The sequence below is a fragment of the Clarias gariepinus genome, chromosome 23 (assembly GCF_024256425.1).
Source record: "Clarias gariepinus isolate MV-2021 ecotype Netherlands chromosome 23, CGAR_prim_01v2, whole genome shotgun sequence".
Classification (NCBI taxonomy): domain Eukaryota; kingdom Metazoa; phylum Chordata; class Actinopteri; order Siluriformes; family Clariidae; genus Clarias; species Clarias gariepinus.
In genome coordinates, this window is record NC_071122.1 from 18,683,576 (window position 1) to 18,707,721 (window position 24,146).

The 24,146-nt window shown below is 39.8% G+C and overlaps 1 protein-coding gene across 1 annotated transcript in view; it reads right to left on the minus strand.

Annotated features, from left to right (window-relative positions):
- The window catches only part of LOC128511481 (copine-5-like), a 39,019-nt gene extending 15,137 nt beyond the window's left edge, over positions 1–23,882 (minus strand). The window contains exon 1 of the mRNA XM_053484364.1: positions 23,591–23,882. Coding sequence (XP_053340339.1) covers positions 23,591–23,700 — 110 coding nt within the window. The 5' untranslated portion in view covers positions 23,701–23,882. The remainder of the gene's footprint in view (positions 1–23,590) is intronic.
- Positions 23,883–24,146: the final 264 nt, after the last annotated feature.

A 24,146-nucleotide genomic window follows, 5' to 3' on the forward strand; every position in this document is an offset into this window, starting at 1 on the left:
AACAGATAAAGATTCAAGTCACATTTGTGCTACGTGCTGTTGCTTGTGGTGTAAATAAAATGTTCGGAGCCTTTTGCATAACCATCAAGTGAAAGGAGCTTGTAAACTGGCAGGTAAATGCCACTTATCTGGACTAATGGATAAATGTGTTCAGTCGGCACAATCTATGTTAATGCTAATGCTTTATTAAATGAATTAAGTAATGCAGAGAGGAAAAAGCAGTTAATCATGAATAAATTCCCTGATGTGAAAGATCTCTCTGTGAGAGTGATGCTGAAGGTCCAACAAAACAAAAGAGCTACCATTAAAACATAATCATCCCATTATCCGTTATGTAACCATTTTCATCCCAACAAGTTTGATCGTTAAAATCCATTCATAACCAGGCATATCTTCAACAAGCGCATGCCACCAGAAAAGTGTTGCAAATCAAGGTTTCTTGTCCTGAGACGAGGCTCAGCTACTGTCATTTAGACGGTAGTGGAACACTAGTACATCCACGAGGAGAGCGCTCCAGGAGTCTTAATTACAGCCATTAAGGATTTCAAAATGGAGCTGGAGCTTGGGATGAATTTAATAGTCCTGGAGGGAAATCCTGGCTCTTGCTGCTGCTGCTCTTTCTCCAGCTCCAGTTACACACCTCTAAAATCCAGACTTAGAAACGCTGCTATGGTCCGATTAGAGAGCCAGTGACCTTGATCCGCCCGACACGGAGGTCAGAAGAGAGATGATTTCCAGCCTGCCTGAAATTGTTTACTTACAAGATAGAAACACAATGGTTTTGTTTAGTTTAGCATTGATTCGACATGCAGTATGCTAAATCTAGCTAAATCTCCCTGTAGATAGGGCGGCAAGGTTCTCTGAATGGGAGATTCCAAATCGCAAAATCTGAACAGACCAAATCCTCGTGTTGCACACTAAAATCAAGTCTACTATTGATAAAAAATGTAGTGATATTAATTCATTAATCGTAAACAATATTATGCATTAAAGTTTTGAATATAGCTACAATCAGCATTTAAAACAATGTTAAATCTGATTGATGGTGTAAATAAGACAGAATTTACCAAATGAACAATTTTCTCAAATGTATTTGTATAATTATTCCAAAAAAAATAATTCCATGTGAGTAAAATTGCACTTAGCATCAACCACTAACTCCACGTTTCTAAGAAACATTTACGCTATGTCACAGAACCGAGCTGTCCAAATACTTACAAAGTAAGGCTGAACGATTTGATAGAAAAAAAACACATTACAATTATTTTTAACACATGTTGATTGTGATTTAAATTGCAATATGTAACTATTAAGTGTACCATTCTGTATTTAAATGTATTTATCCATGCTAACGTCAAATAACAGCACTAATGAATTTATTAGAATAGTGTCTGCCAATATTTACTCAAAAGTATTTAGAAAAAGCAACGAATACTCTATATAAATTCCAAACTATGTATACATTCCCTGTGATAAATTGCAGCCTTTTGCAAATAAATAATCGCCCAGGTTCATTTTGCGATTTCGATTTTTATGTGATTAATTGTGCAGCAATATTAGAAAATGAAAAGACAATACTTAATAAACAATATTGTGGGCATTGCAATATTTTAAGCAAAACTGTGCTATTACTCTGCTAATTAAACCTTCACACTCTGCCCTTTCTGGTGGAATGTGCAATCATTGAAGATTGGAAACCAGGCACATTATACAGTATATACATATATAGTTACAGTTACCTATTCATTATTTATACTGATATTTTACTAATACACTATTTCAATATATGAAATTTTCCATTTCTCCCACAAGCAACCGTAAAGCTGAATACAGAAAAAAAAAAAAATCCAGAGCAGCCAAAAATAATCTAATCTCATATGCAGCCCTCACTATAACGCTGTAGTTCTGGTATTTGTACAGTGTGTGAGTATTTGAAACAGTAAGACCATACATGTTCGCCTTGTACATGAGACAGGGGTAGCTAAGTGGTTAAGGACTATTGATCAGAAGGGCTTCCAAGTTCCCACTGTTGGGCCCTTCATCAACATCACTTACCTGCTCGAATATGTAATAAAAAGAAAAATTTCAGTCACTCTGGATGAGGGCATCTGCCAAATGCCATAATGTTATTTCATTGATTTGCCAAGTGAAATTTCTTTGCGCCTTGTACTTCTGGCCAATTACGTTTTCAACTACTTATCCCTTATAGGTAATAACCGCTGGTGGTATGCAATGTTTATAATTTTCACTGTAATTGTTAAAATTAGGAGTGGCACGGTGGCGTACTGGTTAGCACTGTCACCTGCACCTCTTGGAAGATTCCAGTTCGATTCCCGTCTCTGTGTGCATGTGCATGTTCTCCCCGTGCTTGGTGGGTTTCCTCCCACAGTCCAAAGACCTGCAGATTAGGCTAATTGGCGTTTCCAAATTGCCCATTGTGTGTGTATATTCTGTGATGGATTGGCACCCTGTCCTGGAAGTACACCGCCTCGTGCCCTAAGTCTCCTGGGATTGAGTCAGTGATTGAGTGAATGAATGAGTTTTAAAATTGGTGTGTGAGAACGAACTCAAGAAAATGACTTATAATAAAATGATATTACACTAAAGTAAAATTTACACAGGAGAAATTATCACCAGAATGGTGGCAGCATCAGGAGTGTGATTATACAGTATATGGCATAAGGTGCGAGAGAGTAATGGGATAATACTGGTCTAAAAATGCGAATGTAGGCGGTGTGTAGGTGTTGTGTTTAATGATTTTGACCATCTTTTCAAACCCCTGCTGGTTGTGGTAATTTCTAATTGTAAGATTGAAATGGTGAACAGGAGGGATTTTTGGATGAGCAAAGAAACTGTGCCAAAATCATCCAGGATTTCGTGACAGCTTTGTGAAAAATATTTATTGAGAAAGGTGCAAGTTCAGAGAGGGAGCCACGATTGGAAGGTGGTTGATGAGTTCTTTGTTGGTGCAGGCAGCTCACACTGTTTCTGCCAGCTCTTTGTATTCATCTCGCTGCACGTCCACCCTTTTCCTCCACTATTGATTTCAATGAATTGTAGTCATTAATTCACTGCTCTGGTCACAAAAAACAGTAAGTCTACAGAGCGATGTAACAAAACAATATCTGCCCTGTCATCGAGTTTGGGTAGGGAAACATAAAACGTCTCTACACTCTCAGGACCGAGGAAAGTTGGCTAGTACTGTAAATGGGAAGTTGATATTGGGTGAAAAAGGGCTTAAAAAAGGATTGAAAAACAACCAAGGTATTCTATTGTGTCCTTTAGACAAGAGACACTGAATAGCTTTTTGAGTCTGAACATGTCAATCCTCTCCGTCTTTCCTTATTCATCTTCTTGGTCTTAACTGTCAAAAATCTCAGTTATTGACTTGCTCGACTCTGACCTCTGAAACGCAGCACACGGCTCTCCGTGAATCAATGGCCTACCGTTTTTGTGTGTGTGTGTGTACGTGTGTGTGTGTACGTGTGTGGTCCTGACATTTGAACAAACTGCAGAGAAAGACAAGGGAAATGATGAAGACTCGTGTTCAATAAATACTTTTTTTCCAAGTTAACCTCACAAAAAAACTGAGCTGAATGGTGCAGTTAAAGCTAAAAGTATGTCCTGGTGCTGTACACTTTTGTTCCCAGGGTGCAATCAGGTGTGCAGCCATGGGCAAAGGACGCATTTCATAAGTCTCAAAGGCTTTTATTTACAATTACATTAGGTTTATGCAAAGAAACAATGTTTGCACTTTTGACCCTTCTTGTCAAAGCCTACTGGCTTTTACTGGTGCGATTTTAAAAATGTAAGCATACAGGGTGATTAAGCTCACAGATCTATGTAGGAAAGGTCATGAAAGGAGGGTCCTGGAATTTGATCGAGTGTGAAGTATATATATATTATTTTACCCCATTACGGTCAAATGACCGCTGCTCGGCGCTTCTAGTGTTAAGACCTGTGGAATTCATCACGGCATGCTGTCAATCATCTTCTGGGCCACATGCTGATTGATGGCAACATATTCTTGCATAATCAATGCTTGGAGTTTGTCAAAATTTGTGAGTTTTTGTTTGACCACACGTTCTTAATGAGATTAGGGTCCGGGGAGTTTCCTGGCCATGGACCCAAAATTTAGACGTGTTGTTCCCCGAGCGACTTAGTTCACTTTTACCTTATGGCAAGTTCCTCCATCAGGCTGGAAAAGGCATTGTTCGTCACCAAACTTTTCTTTGATGGTTGGGAGAAGTTGCTCTCGAAGGATGTTTCTGTACCATTCTTTATTCATGGCTGTGTTCTTAGGCAAAATTGTGAGTGATCTCACTGTGAGTGAGCCCAACTTCACAGTCCTGTGTCATTAATATTTGTGTCATTCTTACAACGTATGCCCACGGCTATACTGCTGCAGTACTCAAAGCCTAATGATTCATCTTAATAATGTATCTATACAATTCATTATTAAAGGTACAAAAAAAAGTGTTTATATTTTAAACTCCAGTTTAGCTCTAGAGCGACCCTCGCTCAACCCCCTGTAACAGAAGTGTTTAAAAAGCTCAAGTTTTACTCTGCAGAGAGTGAAAAGGCTAAAATCATTATTGCAAAAAAATAAAATAAAATAGTGAAGAGGGAACTAAAGAGAGGTTCCGAGCTCTGACCGAGGCAGCCAGGGTTTACCTTACCGCTCCGTGCATGCAGGAGCTATTCAACACATCTGCACACATTCTGGGTGATAAGAGGAATGGACAGAAAAATGCTTGGCTATGATTGGCTCGCCAAATACAAAGTGACAGATGTGCGTGTTTATTTAAAAATAATTTTCGATTTGTTATTCATTGACACAGCCTTGTTCCATGTGTTTCATGTTATAACGAGTGACTCTAGTAGGACAGTCGCATTTTAGATAAGCATTTGTGAGAGTAACCCAGAGCCTTTACCTGCTGAGCTGCCACCACTGAACAGCCCTAAATTATTTCCTAATCTGTCCAGACTTGGACGCGGCTCTCAGCTATGGCAATCGCTGCAGGCAGAAAGATCCTAATCCAAAATGAGCCAAATGACATTCTGGAAGTAAAAAAAAATAAATGATGTATTAATGTGACAGTCTGCAGAGGAAACCCTGGGGGAACGCTGTTAGATGAGTCCCTTGTTGACGTGGATGTTCAATCTGGACAACAGCTGCAGGACTTTGTCCTCATTTCATCACACATTTACCATTGATTTCAAAGATTTCTCTTAATTAAGTCATTGCTCCATCATGTGCAGCGCTCGTCTCTGACAGAAAAGTACCAGAACATCTGCAGAGCCACATCTGCATTGTCTATTACTCCAGTAAACACAAAGCCTCTGGCTGGCTGAACTTGTTTACCGCTTTTATTCTCTCAGTATTTTGACATGTCTAAGTGGAAGAGGCCAGAGTTTTAATTAAACTGATGTCCCCTTCACAGATTCTCTTTACACACACTGGTTTTGCAGCTTTGTCTCCCACAGGCGATTGACTTCACCAACATGAGCTCATGCAAAATTCATAGCAGGTCTAACAAGCGAGACCGATTTCGTTGGATTTCATACAAATGGTTGTACGGGAAGTTTCATCACTGGTTACACCACTATCACCCGTTTACAAGCTTTCTGTCAGGTTCATTTTTTTATTACAGCTCTTGAGAAATCTATTTGCAATGTGCTTTTGATTATACCGACTCAAACATAATCACTTCTAATATACAGTGTAGATATAAAAAAAAAATTCACAGAATATTCAGAGTGCAGGTGATTATCACCATGCCTGTAACTAGCCACTAGGATACCAAGGCGTCCTAGGTATTTTTGGAAGATTAGTTTTTCCTCCCAAGCGACATGTCCGGTTGTCAAATTTAATATAAAAAACACTGATATCCTGATAACTTGGTGTCGAAATGTAGACTACTACATAAAAAAAGTGGAACTGAGGTTTGACATACAGTAGACGTAGCCACCCATTAGATTTAACTCTAGAGATTCCAGACGAATATAAAGATTCCAGACAAAACTATAAACGAGTTTAAGTGTTTTTGATGGGTTTAACAAATACAAACTTTTCATTACTTTGCTAAGCAAATCGGTTCGCTAAGAAAAAAAGTATTTAGCATTTGACTGTTAATCCTATTTTCATGCATTCCAGGACTCTCATATAGGCGAACTAATTGATCCGTTGGTAATTAAAGACTAATTAGAGACCAGTGCTTCTACCTCTAGGTCATTTGTTTTCAGGCCAATTATTTTTTTTTTTTTTTAGCACCACAGACATGCCTGACACGGTATAGGCAGATCAGAGCAACCGACTTTGAATCCAATGTAGAGAGTTACTGCTTGGCTTCCAGCATGTGTCATCTATGCTCAGGCATTAATAATACTATACTAGTAAAATGACCCATGTCCATGTCCAGTGGCGGTGCCAAATTTGTAACAAAGACACAATACATGCACGTGCCTGAAAAGGGCGTCATCAAGTTCAAGCATGCGACTCCCAAAAGACAAGCAGTGTCATCCCTCGCTTTTCTACACCGCTCAGCCTCCATACACACACACACACAACACCTCCAGGGCAGCACAGAGAGTCCAGCAGGTCCATTACTATTCTAATTCTGGTGTCAGTGGCGATAAGTACCTTGGCATTGGGATATTCGCTTGGATGTCCAGGAGATTGTGGAGAGTGAAGAGAGTGATGGCAGAAAGATGGAGCTCTGCTTAGGAACAGAAGTTAATGGATTGTGAAAGGGGAAAAAGACAGGGGGGGGGGGGGCAGAAAGCAGACAGCTAATGATAAAGCCTTCAGAGTAATGACTACCTACTACTCTGTGGTTTAAGGGTCATGGGGAGCTATCACACCCCTTCCCCCTTATTTTCCTGCTCATTAGCAGCTCTCTTTTTTTCCCCTCCTCATTCTTGCCTCATTATGTTTGTACATCTCTTACATTTGACTCTTCATGTGTGATACATTCTAGAGAGCTCGTTCAGTTCTTTCTCTACATGTATTTCTGCTTCTCTCTAATTCCTAAACCACTGCAATAATGGTTTAACACACAACCCATACAATATGCTTTCATTCATGTGTCAGCTGTAATACTGTTCACACATGGATATACCGTAGTGTGTAGTGGTTAGTGACGTCGCCTTGCAGTTCCAGGTTCGATTCCCGCCTAATACTGGAAAACAAAACTGGAAATGCACATAAAAAAAGTTAGATCATACCAATGGTTATAGTTTCGCTTGAAATGTATATTAGATCATTTATTGGCTGTGACCCAGCTATACAGCAGCTAGTCAGGAGATCGTCTGACTCGAAAGATGTGTTTGATCAGGTGAAACGGCAAGCCACCTGGACCTGCGGGAAAATTTGTATTTGGTAGTAGAAGGAGAAGAAGAAGAAGATAGTGTCAACCGAAAATGATTAGCAAAAGTTAATCACCTCGTTAGCCTGATATTTGTTAGTCATCATTGCAGAAATGTCAGGGATGGAGAAAATAATGTATTTAATGTTGAGGTTTTTCATTGAAGGCTTTTTCATTATAAACCGGCTGTTATGGTTTAGAACATGGAGTTGAAGGGACAGAGGGTTTGACATGAAATAGAGTTTTATATATATTTTGCTAAAGTGTGGTACAGGTGAGAACTTGGTCATTATAACAAGGAAATTAAGCTGGGCAGGGTTGGGTAATATTTAAGCAAATTAACTGTTCTTATTCTTTTTAAAAGCCAAGTGACAATTTACTTCATTTTCGTCATTTAAATGCCTGACACAACTTTCAACAAATGTCTGTGTGTACTGTATATGAGTGTGTGTGTGAGAAAGAGCCTCATGGACAGGACAATTTGTCAAGTCTCATTATTTAATTACTGTCATTAGACTTTTTATTGAATCTTTTAATTACATGATTTTATTACATGACGTGTGTTGCGATGTTGAACGTATTCACATTTACGGATAAAACAATTCAGTTCATTATACTGCATTAGCGAGCTGGCTTTTGACATGCAGTGACATAAATAGCAGGTTGTAAAAAATAAGAGTGAACTTTTAAATGTCTAGAAAACAATGTTTTGGCTCAGAGTCTGTGCTATGGAATGGTCTCTGGCAGGAGTAACGTTAGCGCAATTATAGACCTGAGCAGGTTTTTTTTTTTCTTTCTACGTGGGTGGATTTCGAGTGTCAGATCCTCTGTTGCGTCATTCCACCCACATCGGTGCAGACGCGACCGTGATATTATCACCTGAGCAAACTTATTTGCATTACACCAGAGTTTAGACAAAATGCAAAGTTAAACTATCGGAAGGGCTGTTTTGGTTCCATCTTCCTTTTGCTTCGTGCATTTAATCCACTATAAAACCACTGTGTTTTTAAATATTCCAACTCCCATTGTTCTATATTTCTCAGAGGTCAGTACCGAGCCATGGGGGTCACCAGTGATTCACAACAATCCACTGGCCTGAAATTTACCACGTCATGTGGTGTGTGTTTCCTCCTCATCTCACCTCTTCTCGGCATGTTAAGGGATTGAACAGTCAAATAACACGCGTACCAATGAGAGAAAGAGTGCAACGGTTCATTTGAAGGAGTCTAAATCCAATCTGAAGGTGTAAACCAACACTGATTCATCAAAACCAACACAGGAAATTTATCAGACTGTGATTTATACAATAGTCGAGGAAAAGAAAAAAACACTGGTCCATCACTATAATGAAAACTGAAAGCACTGTAGTGCAAGTTCCAGTGAGAGGTATCATAAATCAAGAGAGAATATATCCTCATGACAATTAATAGTGACATCGGGAATGTCTGACAGCGTACATTTGGAGCTTTCCATATAGGGGAAAAGTGATTTGCTGCACGAGTGAACATAAAATAATAATTAATTTGCACAAAGACATCTTTTATGAGATCATATGTACTCTGGGTGTACCTACACATTAAGGAATCTAATAATGACTTGATGTCTTGGAACTAACCAACAACATAAGGCATGGTAAAGCCAATCGGTAACTAGATTTATTTAAACAGAACTCATATGCCATTACAAAGAGAGATATATTTGTGGATACGTTCGACTATGAGTGATGTTTTTCTACTGGATGAAGACAGGACTGATAACCATAACATGGTTGATAACAATGGCCTTATTTTGCCTCTACAGGTTTACTGTCAGTGCTCGTTAAATACACTAGGATGATGTTGTGGGATAGTTACAGGCAAAAAGAAAAAAAAACTGTAAAAAAAGATGTCCTATAATAACTGTTGCGAATAATTGTTTACCTAGAGATTTGGTGCGATTGCATTAAAAACCTAACCTCTTAGACATTTTTATTTTCTCAGCTTTATAGCCGCATTGAAATTCCTAGAAAATGTAAACCACCGAAGTGCCGTAAAATTAGAATCTATTTCCGAAGCTCACAGTCCACCAGAGGACTGAGTGAATTTGTTTGTACACCTTCTCTTTTGTAAGCAGACTCAAGGAATGTTTCATCAGCTTTTAAGTCCAACCACCATCATCCATCCAATTATGCCTGCAAGGGTCTCCTGTATAAGTGCAAACAAGTCCGGTTTTTCAATTAGATCTGAGTCGATAGGCTATCCCTGTGGGAATTTAAAGACTTGTACCAACCATCTGTTTAGCCCGGAAAGCCAACATACTCCTCCCTGCATATAGATCGCTATATCGTCAGTTATTGGGATGGGATTCCTCCACATTAGGATCCTGAAATCCCCAGAGAGCCTGAGGATTAACCTCGAAGATGCTCTTGTCCTCGGTCTGAGCAATGTGCATTCTAGCACTTGATCCCTTTCCTTCGGGAATCGTAGATCGATGTTGGGCATGTGCAGATCGGACATACTGTTATTGGTACCTAATTGTCCTTTATCACTATTAATAAAAGCATCCATTCTGTGTATGGTACATTGAGCCAAAACATCACAGGAGAGGTCAGGATCGATTGCTGGTTCAGTCCAGTAAAGCTTTTCCCACCGTCCATTTAATTATTCAGACCGGAAAAGCTGGCCAGTGGAAAATCCAAACAAAGCTAAAGAACTGGGAAATGTGGGACGCCAAACAGAACAAGGGTGAAGCCACAGTTCCTAGGGCTACAGCCATACACAGGCACAGTATGCCTTCCACATTCCCAGCAAGCTCACATAAGTGGAAGAGGTGTGCATCGAACCATGTGGCATACCTCCTGCTAGGTGCTTCCTGATTCGCTTTGTTTCTGCCTGCACGGTTTGCTCAAAGGAGACTTCATTCAAAAGTGGGAAGCACCCTTCATGTTATACATGCTTCCTTATTTTTCACTTCGCACATCTGCTTCTGAAGGTTTACGATTCCGGTGCTGTCCTCCTACACCATATCCATGGCAACTGTTACAGCTGTTAACTGTCTTCCACAAACCATCAGTGTCGTCTCTCCTTCACTTTGTGGTTTTTTTTCTTTTATGTTTCAGACCAGGAATTCCCAGCCAGTGGATCCATGGACGAGTCAGCCGCTCATATGGATGACAGTTTTACCAAAAACAGGATACGACTGAGCAGTTGTGTGACAGGGGTCTTGTGGAAGCTTGGCAGCTTTGGGATTTTAACTCACAAGCTTCTGATGACTAGCCTAAAGCTTTAATCAATGCAGATATTTTAACATTTAACCAATTCTAAAAAAAAAAATGCCGTACTGTAATATACTGTGTATATATTGTGTTCCTCTCCTAGCACCTAAACAATGTTTGTTGGACTTACGAACAAATTGGACTTACGACCGAGCTCTCGGAACGGAACTCATTTGTAGGCGCCTTACTGTGAACTTTTAGCTTCCATTCCAGGGGTTTACACAAACATAATGTCCTAATAGTTTTGGAATTATATCAAAGTAATAAAAAAAGCTTCAAAGTATTTGGTCAAACCAAAAGATTTAAACATGTTAATATTATTTTAATCCTTAATGCAAATCTGTAACCCATGGACATCACCAAATGTTTCCTTCGTTTCTGTGTTCAGTGTTGTCTTCAGTAATCGAAAAGCAATTCCACTGGGTTAAGGTCAAGTGAACTTGGCCAAAAAAAAGACCAATCAATTTTTTTGCCTGAAGAAGCTCTAGGGTTGCATTGTGTGATAAGATTTATCATTACTCATTTGACAAAATCTGAGCAGAATGTATCGCTCTATACAATTTAGAATTCATCCTGCCACTTTTACCAGCAGTCACATCATCAGTAAACCACCACTGAATCACGTATGTCAGATATACTGTACATGCTCATGCTAGAACACTTCCTTTAATATATTTGATTATGATGTGGGATTCTTTGGAACATTACACAATAATATAGAAATTTTAATACACAGCTGGGTTTTTTTCACTTGTTTTCTAGTACATAGTCTGGTGTTGAGTGTGACCGGTGGATTGTACATTGATGGAAACTGTCTTTTGATTGTAGACATTAACAATAATATTCCCACTTCTCCCAGAGCGTTCTTGACTTGGCTAGATGTTGTAAAGTGGTTTTCTTCACCAAAAAAAAAAATTCTGCAATCATGTAGAAGTTGAATTTTCTAGTTTTCCAGATGTTTTGGTGTTGCTTAGCTTTGCCAGTGCGTTCCTTCTTTTTAGAAATGTACCAAACTATTAAGATTCTACTATTTCTCTAATATGTCTGTTTTGTTTTTTTCCTCCTTCACTTGCATTGAAACATTTTTATATTGAGAGTTCCCATGAACTGCCACTAAAAGATTTATCTCGTCAATTTGACATGAAATAATAAGAAAGCAGGCCACACCTGGACATGAAACTATTTACAGCGGTACCACGGCATACGAATTTAGTCTGTACCAGAGACGAGTTATTCATATATTAAGCCGAAAAATTCATATTGCGAAATGCATTTTCCCATAGGAAATAATGTAAATGCAGATAATCCATTTCACTCACCCAAAACATTACCAATATTTAACACTATAATTATAATTTGCATATAAAATCAATAAAAACATTAAGAAAAGACATGTAAATGAAGGAAATCTGAAATAAAGACATTAATTCTCACTTAACCCTAAATTATGATTCCTCTTGACACCAACTGCTGTGAGAAAGAAACGGAAAGCCGCTCCCTTTTCGAATTGCTACCCATCGTGCTATGTCTACACTAAATCTTTTCACTGACCGGCATTCAAACAAACATGTTTTGAACGGCTTCCAGATGTACACACAACTTAGCGGGGTTTGTCTCGGCTCGGTCACTCGTATGCCAAACATGGTTCGTATACCAAAACAAATTTCTTTTAAAATTTCAGTTCTTAAGGCGAAAATTCTTATGGCGGAGCATACGTATTCTGAGGTACCACTTATATCAGTAAACTGTCCATTCAGAATGAATTAGACCTGAAAGTCCCACCTTGACTGCTTAATTTCAAATCCAATGCCCTGGCGTAAGAAGAAAAGAAATTCTCTAAAGTGTGTCCAAATACTTGAGGAGACCTTGATCAGTGCAGCCCATGTTGCCCAGTATAAGACAGATTGTAAGGCACGTGTACAGAGTCAATGCATGGTTGCTAAGCACTGCAGGCACAGACCAAAGAACTGGCACGCAGCTAATTTACTTTTTCTTTATTTTTTTTAAGTTGTTGGTTGGAGGCCACAAAAATAAAAGAAAAAACTGTTCCATCCTTCTCCCTGTTCTTATCAAGTACTGTTGCAACCAAACAATAAACGAACACTAAACATTTAAAACCTTAAATTGAGCAGCATTGATAGGCATTCTTTAAAATCGGACCACTTGTCAGAAGCATCCAAGAGCCTGTTACGATGGCAGAAAAAGCTTCTGGAACACAGAAACTGCATTAAAATCATCTAGCACTGAATATTTCACTGACAACTTTAACTTGGACAGCATTTTGTATCATGATGGAACGTTTCACAAATACAAAAGCCATAGAAAGGTACCTGTGTAAGACGAACCTTTTTTACAGATTCCGTTCGACCAGATCAAACCTGGGCGACACTGCCAACAACTGAGCATGACTATGTTTCATGCTTTTAGTGGATTTTTCACTCCATATCTGTGGTTAAATTGCTTTGTTTTGGCACTTACATGCATTCTAATACAGCGCAATCTAATAGCACTAATTTATCATCATGCCGAGGGAGCGCAGCAACAGCTTGTGTGACGATAGCAGGCTTGGAACATATGCTGATCAACACAAACGGGCAGCCAGAGAAAATGAGTCACATTCAGATCCTCGACGCCGTAGACATGAGCTCAGTTGTCCAGCAGCTCAAACTCCATCTTTTAATACATGATATAAGACATGGTTCGATGACACCCATGTACGTTAGGGGCTAAAGGCTTGTCGGCTTCAATGTAATCATTCCATTTGGTTTATAATAAATATTCTTTGGTATGGGGTTCGTCTGCATATATTCTGTAGATGAGACACTGGATCTACTTCCATTCTCAGGTACGACTGACTTCCATATCTGATTCGATTCTTGCCCGAGTACGCTGTATCGTTCCCAAAACCCCCTTCTTCAGTGTTCTCGGGCACTGGTCTCAAGCGTGGAACGACTATGTTCTCACTGATCAAAATGAACCAGACCAAAACTCCCTAAAACCACTGGGATTCCTGAAAACACTTTCCTTTTTTTCTTTACATACTCAAGCTGGGGTCAGATCCATATCTTCGCACCACCGGAGCAAAAAATGTTAAGGGCCATATTTGACACTGCTGAGACTTGAACCCCCAACCTTCTGATCAGTAAGCTAGAGATTTGACTGTTTTTTTTTTTTGTTGTTGTTGTTGTTGTTGTTTTGCTCAGTGTGTTTTTAAATTTTCAGTTTCAAATTAGATTCATTTTACTGGAACCTATGAACATTTCATAGTAATTACAATATATTTAAGCTAGTATATAAGCTAATATAATTAATTAGTGTTAAGCTGACTTTCATTAATGCTTCATTTTGAAGGTTTCTATAAGGTTCCTATAAGGTTAGTTTTGTGAGGCAATGTCAAATTGAATGACTTTTGAATAATTATCATGTTTTTATTTTATTTAATTGATTAAATAATTCCTATTAAGGTGACAAAAAAGATGATAAATGATAAATTTACACATGATAAAATGTCAATTATTATTATTTTTTTTATTATTATTATTACAGGTTATAACCCATAGACATCCCCAACTAACACTTACTTCCTTCAGTGTGTTCTTGACTTGGTTATATGTTGTAAAGTCGGTTCCCTATTATAAATAATTACTTTAATTGTCTTATGTGTCTTTCTATTTTTGTGCCAGTATCTTATAAATTATGATTACGGCCAAAAAAATGTTTTATTTTGATGCTTTGCTAGCAAATTTAATTAAAACAAAAAGACAAAGTAACATTTAGACGTTAGGAAAATCAGCCCACAAATTACGTGTAATAAGTGGCTCCCACACACAGCTTGGGGTCAGGCTCAATCCCAATTAAGGTGCAATATATAAATTCTTTCACCTGGTACAAAAACTTTAAACATGCCGACATTCTACACGACACTCTGCACTGATCCTACTGTACATTATTCAAGCTCTGTTTAAAATACATATATAAATCCATTGTGCCTGTTTATAAAGCACCCTTGCCTTAACGGGGTCCATTCAAGCATCATTTTGGAATGATTTTCATTCCTGCCATCTATAGCCTTAGGCCTCTTAGAAGAAAGAAAAGAAAAGAAGCATGATCTTATGTGAGTCTGGAGTTGCCCACACACAAGTCCTGAGAGAGGTTGTGTCCATGACCAGGTGGCCGCTTCACTGCTCCTGCCCTTAAATCTGCCTCTCGGTGTTTGTGAAGTGCTTGACACTCGGCTGTGGCAAGACAGGCAGAGGCACTGAAGCATGCCGTTGGTCCCCCACATCCAATTCTTCCATCACACTCTTTCTTTCTGTTCAGTTAGTTTTTTCATTCCCAGCTAGACCTCAATTCTGCCGCATGCCTCGATCCAAACTGATGACCATAAACCTAGCTTTCGGGACTCATTTGGAATTCTTCAGAATGAAAATTCAAAGAAGAAAATATACATGTACAGCTTAGGTAAATCACCGTTCTGAATATCTTTATTTTGTTAGGAAAGGTATATCTCTCACCAGTCTAGGGGTCAATGTGTAATCCTTATTATTTAATGGGTTTCATGCGATCAAACAAAACAAACATGAAGAAAAGATCCGCTCTCGGATTTAAAGTAGAGGAAGACATTCTCTCAGCGCCTCATATCCAGACAGCATGTTAAAAGCGTATTAAAAAGTAATTGGTGCTAGAGATCTAGAGCAGGTGCGGGAGTGGAGTGCTATCGTTTCTCTCGAGAGATCGAGCTGAAACTTCAAAGGAGCCAGTTAGCTGTTGGGGCAGAAAGTTTGACAAGTCATTAAACTTCTTCTCTGTAGTACTCATTAGAATTTGCATAATTGTGACTGGGCTTGATAAAGATCACACAGCCTTATCCGGCACCATCTTCACTCTGGGAGTCAGTGATGATTACATGAATATATATCCACTCGAGAGGGTTAAGATAATAGCAAAGGAACTGAGGTAAAGTGGATTGTGTTTCCTATTCTCTTTGATTGCATCTAAAAACAGGAAGAAATTACCACAGATGTGTGACAGCGACAGGCGTAATGACAAATGCACTCCAAAAAAATCAAGAGACAAGCTCTTCTATTTCAAGTCAATAGAAGGAAAATTCCCAGACCCTGGTGCCATGGCAACAATGAGAGAAAAGTGAATTTGAAATTATTTACAGGTCCTGTAGCATGTTCAGTGAAGCCCAATAAAAAGGTCCGGTCAGCCGGGTCGAATGCATGTTTGTCGAGCCCGGAAGTGAAAACCAGCACCAGCAAACATCAGAAGGACCAGGACGCTGGGGCAGGGCGGAGAAACTGTGGGAAATTAAAACTGAATTCCACTTTCCACAAGCCCCAGGTTGGTGCGGAGAAACAGAACAGACAGGCAGAAAAATGTGCAAAAGCCTAGTGTAAAAAAAGATCCTTATTGCATCAGTTACGAAAGTGAGGCTTAGTAAGCCTGACTTATGACGGGTTATTTCAGAGTTCTTCAGACATTGATACAGAGTTATGCATAATTCAGCAAGACGTTGCCATCCCATAATATTCTGTTGGTTAAAAACTTATAGCTGCAAAAACTCTTTCCTCTTCTCTCCCTCAGGTGTGACCACATAAACAACGTATGCAGTATGCTTTTATTTCTTTTTCTTTTTTTGTTGTTTTGTTAGATAAGCTTCTTGATTTCTTTCCGTCTTTCTTTGACATTCAGTACAAATGGAACAAAAAAATCTCTCCTACACTGATTATGTTTGTTTTGTTGGGGAAGTTTGTTTCTTTCTTTCTAGTTCTTTCTTCCTTTCCTTCCTTTCTTGCCTTCTTCCAGGGGGTTTCTTTCTTTCTTTCTTTCTAAGACAGACGCATCATAATGGGGCATAAAACATTTTCTGCTACATAGTGTTTGTTCAGTTGTTTGTGCATTGTCTTCAGTGTCTCACAGACTGACTGAGTAACTGACTGAGGGACTGACTGAGGGACTGACTGAGGGACTGACTGAGTGTCTGACTGACTGAGTAACTGACTGAGTAACTGACTGGCTGAGTGTCTGACTGACTGAGTAACTGATTGACTACATGAATGAGTGACTGACTGACTGACTGCGTAAATAACTGACTGACTGTCTGACTGACTACATGACTGACTGAGTAACTGATTGACTGACTGAGTAAATAACTGACTGAATGACTGACTGACTACATGACTGACTGAGTAACTGATTGACTGACTGAGTAAATAACTGACTGACTGTCTGACTGACTACATGACTGACTGAGTAACTGATTGACTGACTGAGTAAATAACTGACTGAATGACTGACTGAGTGACTGACTAAGTGACTGACTAATTTGGCTGACTGAGTGTCTGACTGAGTGCCTGAGTGACAGACTAACTGATTATCTGACTGATTAGCTAAATGACTTATCAGCTTACTGAGTGTGTCATTGGTTGACTGAGTGATTAATTGATTGGCTGACAGAGTAACAGACTGAGTGTTTGATTGATAAACTGACTGACTTACCAACTGACAAGTAAATGACTGATTGGCTGACTGATTTACCAACTTACTGGGTAACTGACTGAGTAACTAAATCATTGGCTGACTGAGTGATTGACCGATTAACTGACTAAATGACTGACTGAGTGGCTGACTGATCGATTGACTGATTGGCCAACTGACTTGCCAAATTAGAGTGATTAAATCAGTGGCTGCTTGCTTGATTAATTGATTAATTGATTGATCGATTGACTGACTGCCCGACTGACTTTATGACTATTTAAGTGAAAGTGACTAAGAGAGTGAGTAACTGACTGATTTACAGACTTACTGACTGATAGACTTACTGACTGACTGACCTACTGAGTCACTGACTAACTAATTGACTAACATACTTACACACTTCCTTTTTCGTCAGAATGCCAGTCAGAGTGAATAATAAGCCAATGATGTCCAACATCATCTTTATTCCATTCGACTCTCAGCCATAGAGGTGCATTGTTCTCTCTCACACTCTCTCTATCTCTCTCTCCCTATCTCTCTCTCTCTCTCTCTCTCTGTGTATGGTGACTGATAGAGCTGTATAAAAACCTGCGCTCCGAGTGGCATATATTCGGCTGGACAGCAGTGTAGGTCAATAGGAGGAGACACAGAAGAAGTGAACAGCACCCAGGTGGGAGAGAGGGATAAGGGGGACCAGCAGGGGTGAGGAACAGGGTCGTGTCGTCCACAGCATTCAAAGACACTCACCACACAAGAGCACTTTAGTAAAGAGACAAGCACCATGGAACACAATGCAGCAGTAGTGCCTCAGCTGCACCACACTCATATTTGCTGCTTTTTACAGCAACCTGTGGAGAGGCATTTTAACAGGAGAGGGAACAAACGCACAGACACCATGAGGCAAAAATAGTAAAGGTACACTGAGTGACTGAAAATGCCAAGTCACTAAAGGAGTCTTAAAATAAACTTTTCTTGGTGTACAGAAATTCTGCATTATTTCTCTGGCAAACACTCGTCCCCACTGTGCCTATGATTGTGCAATCTTTTATCTGACCTGCTGAGAGCATCACAGCAAGGCTAGTGAAAAAAGATCAGGGGTTCACCTCCCTGCTGCAGAAAGCACACTGAGAATCTGAGAACGCTACGCCTCCGTAATCTGCTTTTCTCTTGATCCCTAATCCCGCTGTTGTCTTCTTCCCTCGTCCGTAGGTTAACAAGACGAAACCTGGCCGAGGCTTTTTTTTTTTTTTTTTTTTTTTAAAGCTCCACGGTTTGGTGGATGCTTTATCCCATTGAGATGGATTTTTAACGAGGGCAAGTGGTAACCGCTCTGAAATGTAATCGAATATTATTGGACAGGTCATCGTTTTTTATTTTCTGTGAAGGCTGGAAGAGGAAGAGGAGTGAATCAGACTGTTGAATCCGCCACAGCGTTTTGCAGCCGAGATTCTGCAGACTGAAAGCTCTACAACTACAAGCTCGACGACTCAGAGGTGTTTTTCCGTCTTACCTCCTCTGACATCACGCTGAAACATCCTCAGAGAGATGGCTGAATCACACAGTGGGGATGAGTGCATTTAAGTGCATTTTTCTGTTTCGTTTGTCCAGGAAATTCTTTCAAAAGAGCCTCTTTAATATGACGTGTAGAGTGCTGTAGTGGAAGTGCTGCTTCATGCACAGCACTGATGAGATGAGTTGATCAATACATTTATTTGTCATGTTTGTTAGTTAGTCTGTTTCTTTCATTCTTATGTTCTTTCCTTTTTTCTTTTTTGTTTAAGACAATTACATTGGCACACAAACTCTTCTATAGTTGTTTGAGTTCTACAGTTCTTGTTTTCCTTCTTACTTTCTTTTTTTTTTTTCTTACTCTATTTCTTTCCCTAAAGGACAATCTAAACGGAACACAAAACACCTCTCCTATACAAAGACTCCGATATGTATTTCCGGATGTTAGTTGTTTCTGTGTCTGTATGTCTGTTTCTCTGAGACGATCAGAATTTGGACACAAAGCAATTTTTCCGACACTAATGCACTTTTAATTGTTTGTTATTCATATGTTTATGTCTTCATGTTCGAGACAACCTAAATGGGACACACACTCAGATCACTTTTTTCTTTCTTTCTTACTTTATTCCTTTACTCCTTTTCATCATTTTATTCCTTCCCTTCTTCATTTCCTTTCTTCTTCCATTTCTTTATTTATTTCCTGTCTTTTTTAATTCTCTTTCTTCTCTTCCAATTCTTTTTCCGTTACTTTCCCTTTCCATCTTTCTTTCTTTTTATTATTTATTTGTTTTTCTTTCTTCCTGTCTTTCTTCTTCCGGTCTCTATTGATTTATTCATTCCTTTCTTCATCTTTCTTTCTTTCGGTATATGACAATCATTATGAAACACAAAACTCAACACAAAAATCTCTCCTTGCCAATAAATCTACCAATATCATTTTAGGCTTTGTTTGTTTATTTGCTTGTTTGTCTGTTTCAAACAAATAATCAAAATGCACACAAATAAATGTTTTTCTTCATCGTTTTTATTGTTTGTTTGTTTGTTTTTTTGTCTCCATTCCTACCATCCTTTCTTTCTTTCCTTTCTTTCACAGTCCGTCATAAACGAATGCAGCTATGATTTATTCCCGCGCTGTGAACAAAGGAGAGGTGTTTCGAGGATGGAGTATTTCCCTTCTCGGTTATTTTAGAGATATAGTGGACACTCGATTAATCATCAGAACCGATGAGAGCAGCTAAAACTTTTCAGCGAGAGCGCTGCTTACCAGCACACTCCTTAAACCTTAAAGAAAGAGTTTCAGAAAAACCACATCGCCTTTCAAGTCTGTGTGCGATTCCTGCATTATTTAATGTCCGAGCAGAGCACGCTCGGCAGAGAGAGGAGATCATAGCGCTCTTCTGAAGCATGAACAGGAAGCTGTGAAAAGGAAGAGCGCTGAAGGTGCCAAGACTAATTACAGAGCTGAAAATGGAGGAACGATGTATCGCCAATAAAGGCATGAGAGATAAGGTTAACCTCTCCGAAAATGCATAAATAACATGAATGCTTGTTCAGTCGTAGATATGGTGACAGAAAACGTACAGCTGGCGATGGGATCCATGGAGGGAGAAGACATGAAGTGAAGCATGGCCAGAATAATTGCGGATGTTTATTTAGGGGTGTGAATATACATGATACGCCTGCAGGAGCTGCTTTTCTCTTCAGGGGATTAATGAAGGACGAAATCGTGCCACGTGAAGCAGGAGATCTAGAAGGATGAAGGAGAGGAAAAAACTGTTGCAGGATGCGCTGGGAATATTGTGATTAATCAGTGTTTGTTTTGAGTTAGCAGTTCCTTCAACATAAAAATACTAGTTGTGTGACGGATAGATACAATCAAATGTGCAATCAATTCCAACGTAACTGGACCTTTACATGAATGAATTCATGTCTCAAATAATAAGAAATACTAGATTAATGGAAAGAAAAGTTCTTTGGATTTTCACGTCTATAGAGTTCAACTTTGTTTGGTTCTTCTCAGTTTCACTTATGTGTACCTCCAACAGGAATCATTCCCATTGCTTTTTTCTTTTAGTAACTGCATTCAGTCCTCTTCATGTACATTGCAAATAAACTCTAATCCTTTTTATTGCTCTCAGGCTTCTGTAACCCTGTTGTTGCCCTTGAGAATTGCCTCGCTTTTCATTGCAAATAAATATGAGGTTGCATACATGACCATTTAATGTGAGACAGGATGTGGCCACTTCATTGGGAACAACTGTACACATGCTCCTTCGTACAATTATCCGGCTCTCTTTATAACCGTTTCTGAAACATGACAATGAATGCATGACATTTTAGAAAACATGACCCAGACTCAGCACAAGGTTTAAGAAAGGAAAGATATCATCTGATCTTTTTCCAGTACCCTCTATACAGTTTCAGTGCCCACTGTTGGCTCAGGTTCTTATTGTTAGCTGTGAGAAGAGGAATACGATGTGTGTGCTTAATATTTGTAGAGATTAATTATTGATATTATCATACTGTATATTTTCTGTCTGGCAGAGATCACTCATCAGCAAGGCGTTTCCATCCACAAAACCCCTGCTCAATGGATGTTCTTTGTTTTTCCATGCTATTCTGAGAATCCCAACCTGTCTGGCACCACCACCACCAACAACAAGTCAAAGCCATTGAGATCATGTTTGTTTGTTTGTTTTCCATTCTTATGTTACATTATGAAACACTCTTGCACCGTTTTCACATTGCGCTGCTGCTTCATGACCGGCCAATTAGATAACGGCACGACATACGCACGTGTTCCTATTAAAGCGCCCAATGACTGCGTATGCAGAGGCTGATATCACAAATAAATATTTACCAGCACATATGGGACTAATAGTAGCCATTACGCACCAGTGTTGACCTATATTTATGGGATCTGCTATAATGAGCATGTGTTGCCTTCGGAAATAGTTCTCCAGCTCCAGTGGAAGACATTTTAATGGTAGGCTCACAAAGAGAATGGATGGTTGCTATTATGAAAGGGTAGAAAGATTTGAATAATGAGAAGGAACTGGAGTTCTGCCAATGCACAGCATACTTATTATGCATTGCCATTGTAATTCACGGATGTTTCCTCGACCTGGGTCGCAATCCGTTCCAGCAGGTCTGCATTGCCATGCATTGATTAAAGATGTGTTAAAAACGAATCAAAGTTCCAGGTTCAATAATAAAGAGAAAAGAGATGCTGAACATCCTTCTCCTCCTCTTCTCCTCTGCATTTATCTGTACATCATCTCAGCCTGAACAGAACACTCTTCATTAATTAAAAGGGCATTTATACCACAAGTTAAAGTGAGAATTCGGGAATTAACTGAAATTTGAGTTAGAGTTCCGCACCAGTCACTAACAGCAGGGGGTTACTGCGGCACGGACGATTGTCAGAAGTGGTGACTCCCAGCAGGTGATGTCATCAATAATGTATATGCAGCTGGTCACTGATATTGTTCTAAATTCCTTAAAACACTGTGATAATAAGATATTGGCAAAATCAAGGAAGCACCGATTGCACAAAGCCCTCTAGAGCAGGACGTCTTTAAATATGGATCACCAGTGAATGCCACCATCAGAGTACAAACTCCCGGACCTTTTTTTTTTTTTTAAGTTTTAAGTTTTGCTTTACCTTCTGACAGATTAGTCACAGAGCAGGACCTTGGCTAATCCATGCTCCATTTGGGAAGAGCCACAATTTTTTTTTTAAATGCGAATAACAAGGACAGACTGTTTGAAAAAAAAGCTGTAAAAAAATACTCATTAATACTCACACTAGAGAATTTTTTTTTATCTGAGAGAATGCTATTCTGCTATGTGCTTACGTATAATTCATTAAAAATATTGTGCACAAACGCGTGTGCACAAAACTAAGCCTGAGTGGATCCAATTCAAACAGAATGCTAACGAATACAAGAGAGACCAGCGACCCACTTTACATAAAGTGTGTGAATCACTCGACATGCGTGCCACTCCTAGTCTTCGATTTAAATGTAGAGATTTTACTTCGAATAACACATCATCTAACACACTCACCAAAAAAAAAAAAAAGGAGGACAAACATACTTTAATTCAGCCTTGACATGCATATGAATCAATATTGGTATATGCACTTGAATGGGAGGTTGGAAACCTTGAGTGTTAGAGCAGATCTGTTTCTCAGTGTGGGTGCTCAGGATCTCCAAGCTGAAGTGACAAACAGATAGACATGGAATAGGGTGGAAAAAAAACATGCATAGTGAAGGATAGGAAAGAAAAAGAAAAGGATGGGAAAGGAAAAGAAAAGAAAGAATGAGAAAGGAAGGGAAAGGAAAGTGAAGAGAAGGAAAGGTAAGGAAAGAAAGAAAAGGAAAATAAAAAGGAAAGGAAAGGGTGTCTGGCACTGAGGTTACACACCACACACAAATCTATGCCTGCGTTAGAGGTTAATATCGATTTCTGCTTAGTGGGTGGGAAATGTAAATATCAAATAATGAGAAAGCAAACAGTTGTGGAAGATATTGATTCCTAAAGGAAATCTATAAAAACTTTTATGCAAACTCCACCACTTTAGAGGGTTTTTATACCTACAGTGAACTCGCTGCTGCACTGCTTCTAACAGCACACTCCACTAGTGTAATGTAGAATGCATTTCTAGGTTAGTGGAATGCAGGCATCCGTCCCCACCCATGCCCATAAGCAATGCCCTGCTCAGAGGGAAATCCTCACGCGAAAAGAGGATCATCCGTCAGGAGATGCTTTGCGTAAAACGTGATACGAAACAAAAGGGGAATCCAGGGGAATTTAATACATATATTAATTAATGAAATGCACGAAATCGTCACTTAGATTAACTTTTTCTTCTTAAGCAGCGCATACGCGGAACGGTTACTCTCTCGCGAACGAACGCGTGAATGCACGCACGCACTCACGCGCGCGAGCTCCCGCACCCGGACACTTGTCCTACCTGCACGAGACCGTGATCTCCACTTTGGTGGCGGGAATGTTGCCGGTAAACGGGTCGAACTCGTACACCGAGGCCATGTCGTCCAGCTTGTCCATAACGTCTCCCTCCATGAGTAAAACGCGTGGCCCGGAACAAGCCAAAGACGCACGGAATCACACGGAACCCGACTCGGTTCCGCCCGGATTGAAAAACAAACTAACCAACAAAAAAAACAAGACCAGAGTGCGAACCCCCGGGTGAAGGGAGAGTCCTGAGACACTGGTGTAAAGTTGTCGAAGTGAGAGTGCGGCGGTGGGAGGGAAACAGCGGGGCGCGCGGAGACAACAGCGGAGAGGAGAAGCGCGCGCGGACCTTTTCTGGGCGTTCGGTGCCGCACGTGGGCGCGGAGGGGGGAAAAAAAAGGAAAGGGCTGCGCGCGCGCCGTCCACACCGCGCAACGAGGCGGCAGCGCGCTCCACCCCCTGTGTTTTATCTCTCTCTCTCTCGCGCGCGCGCGCGCTCTTCGCAGGAGAACATCCATGTCCGCAGTGCTGAATTAAACGCCTGCTCAACATCA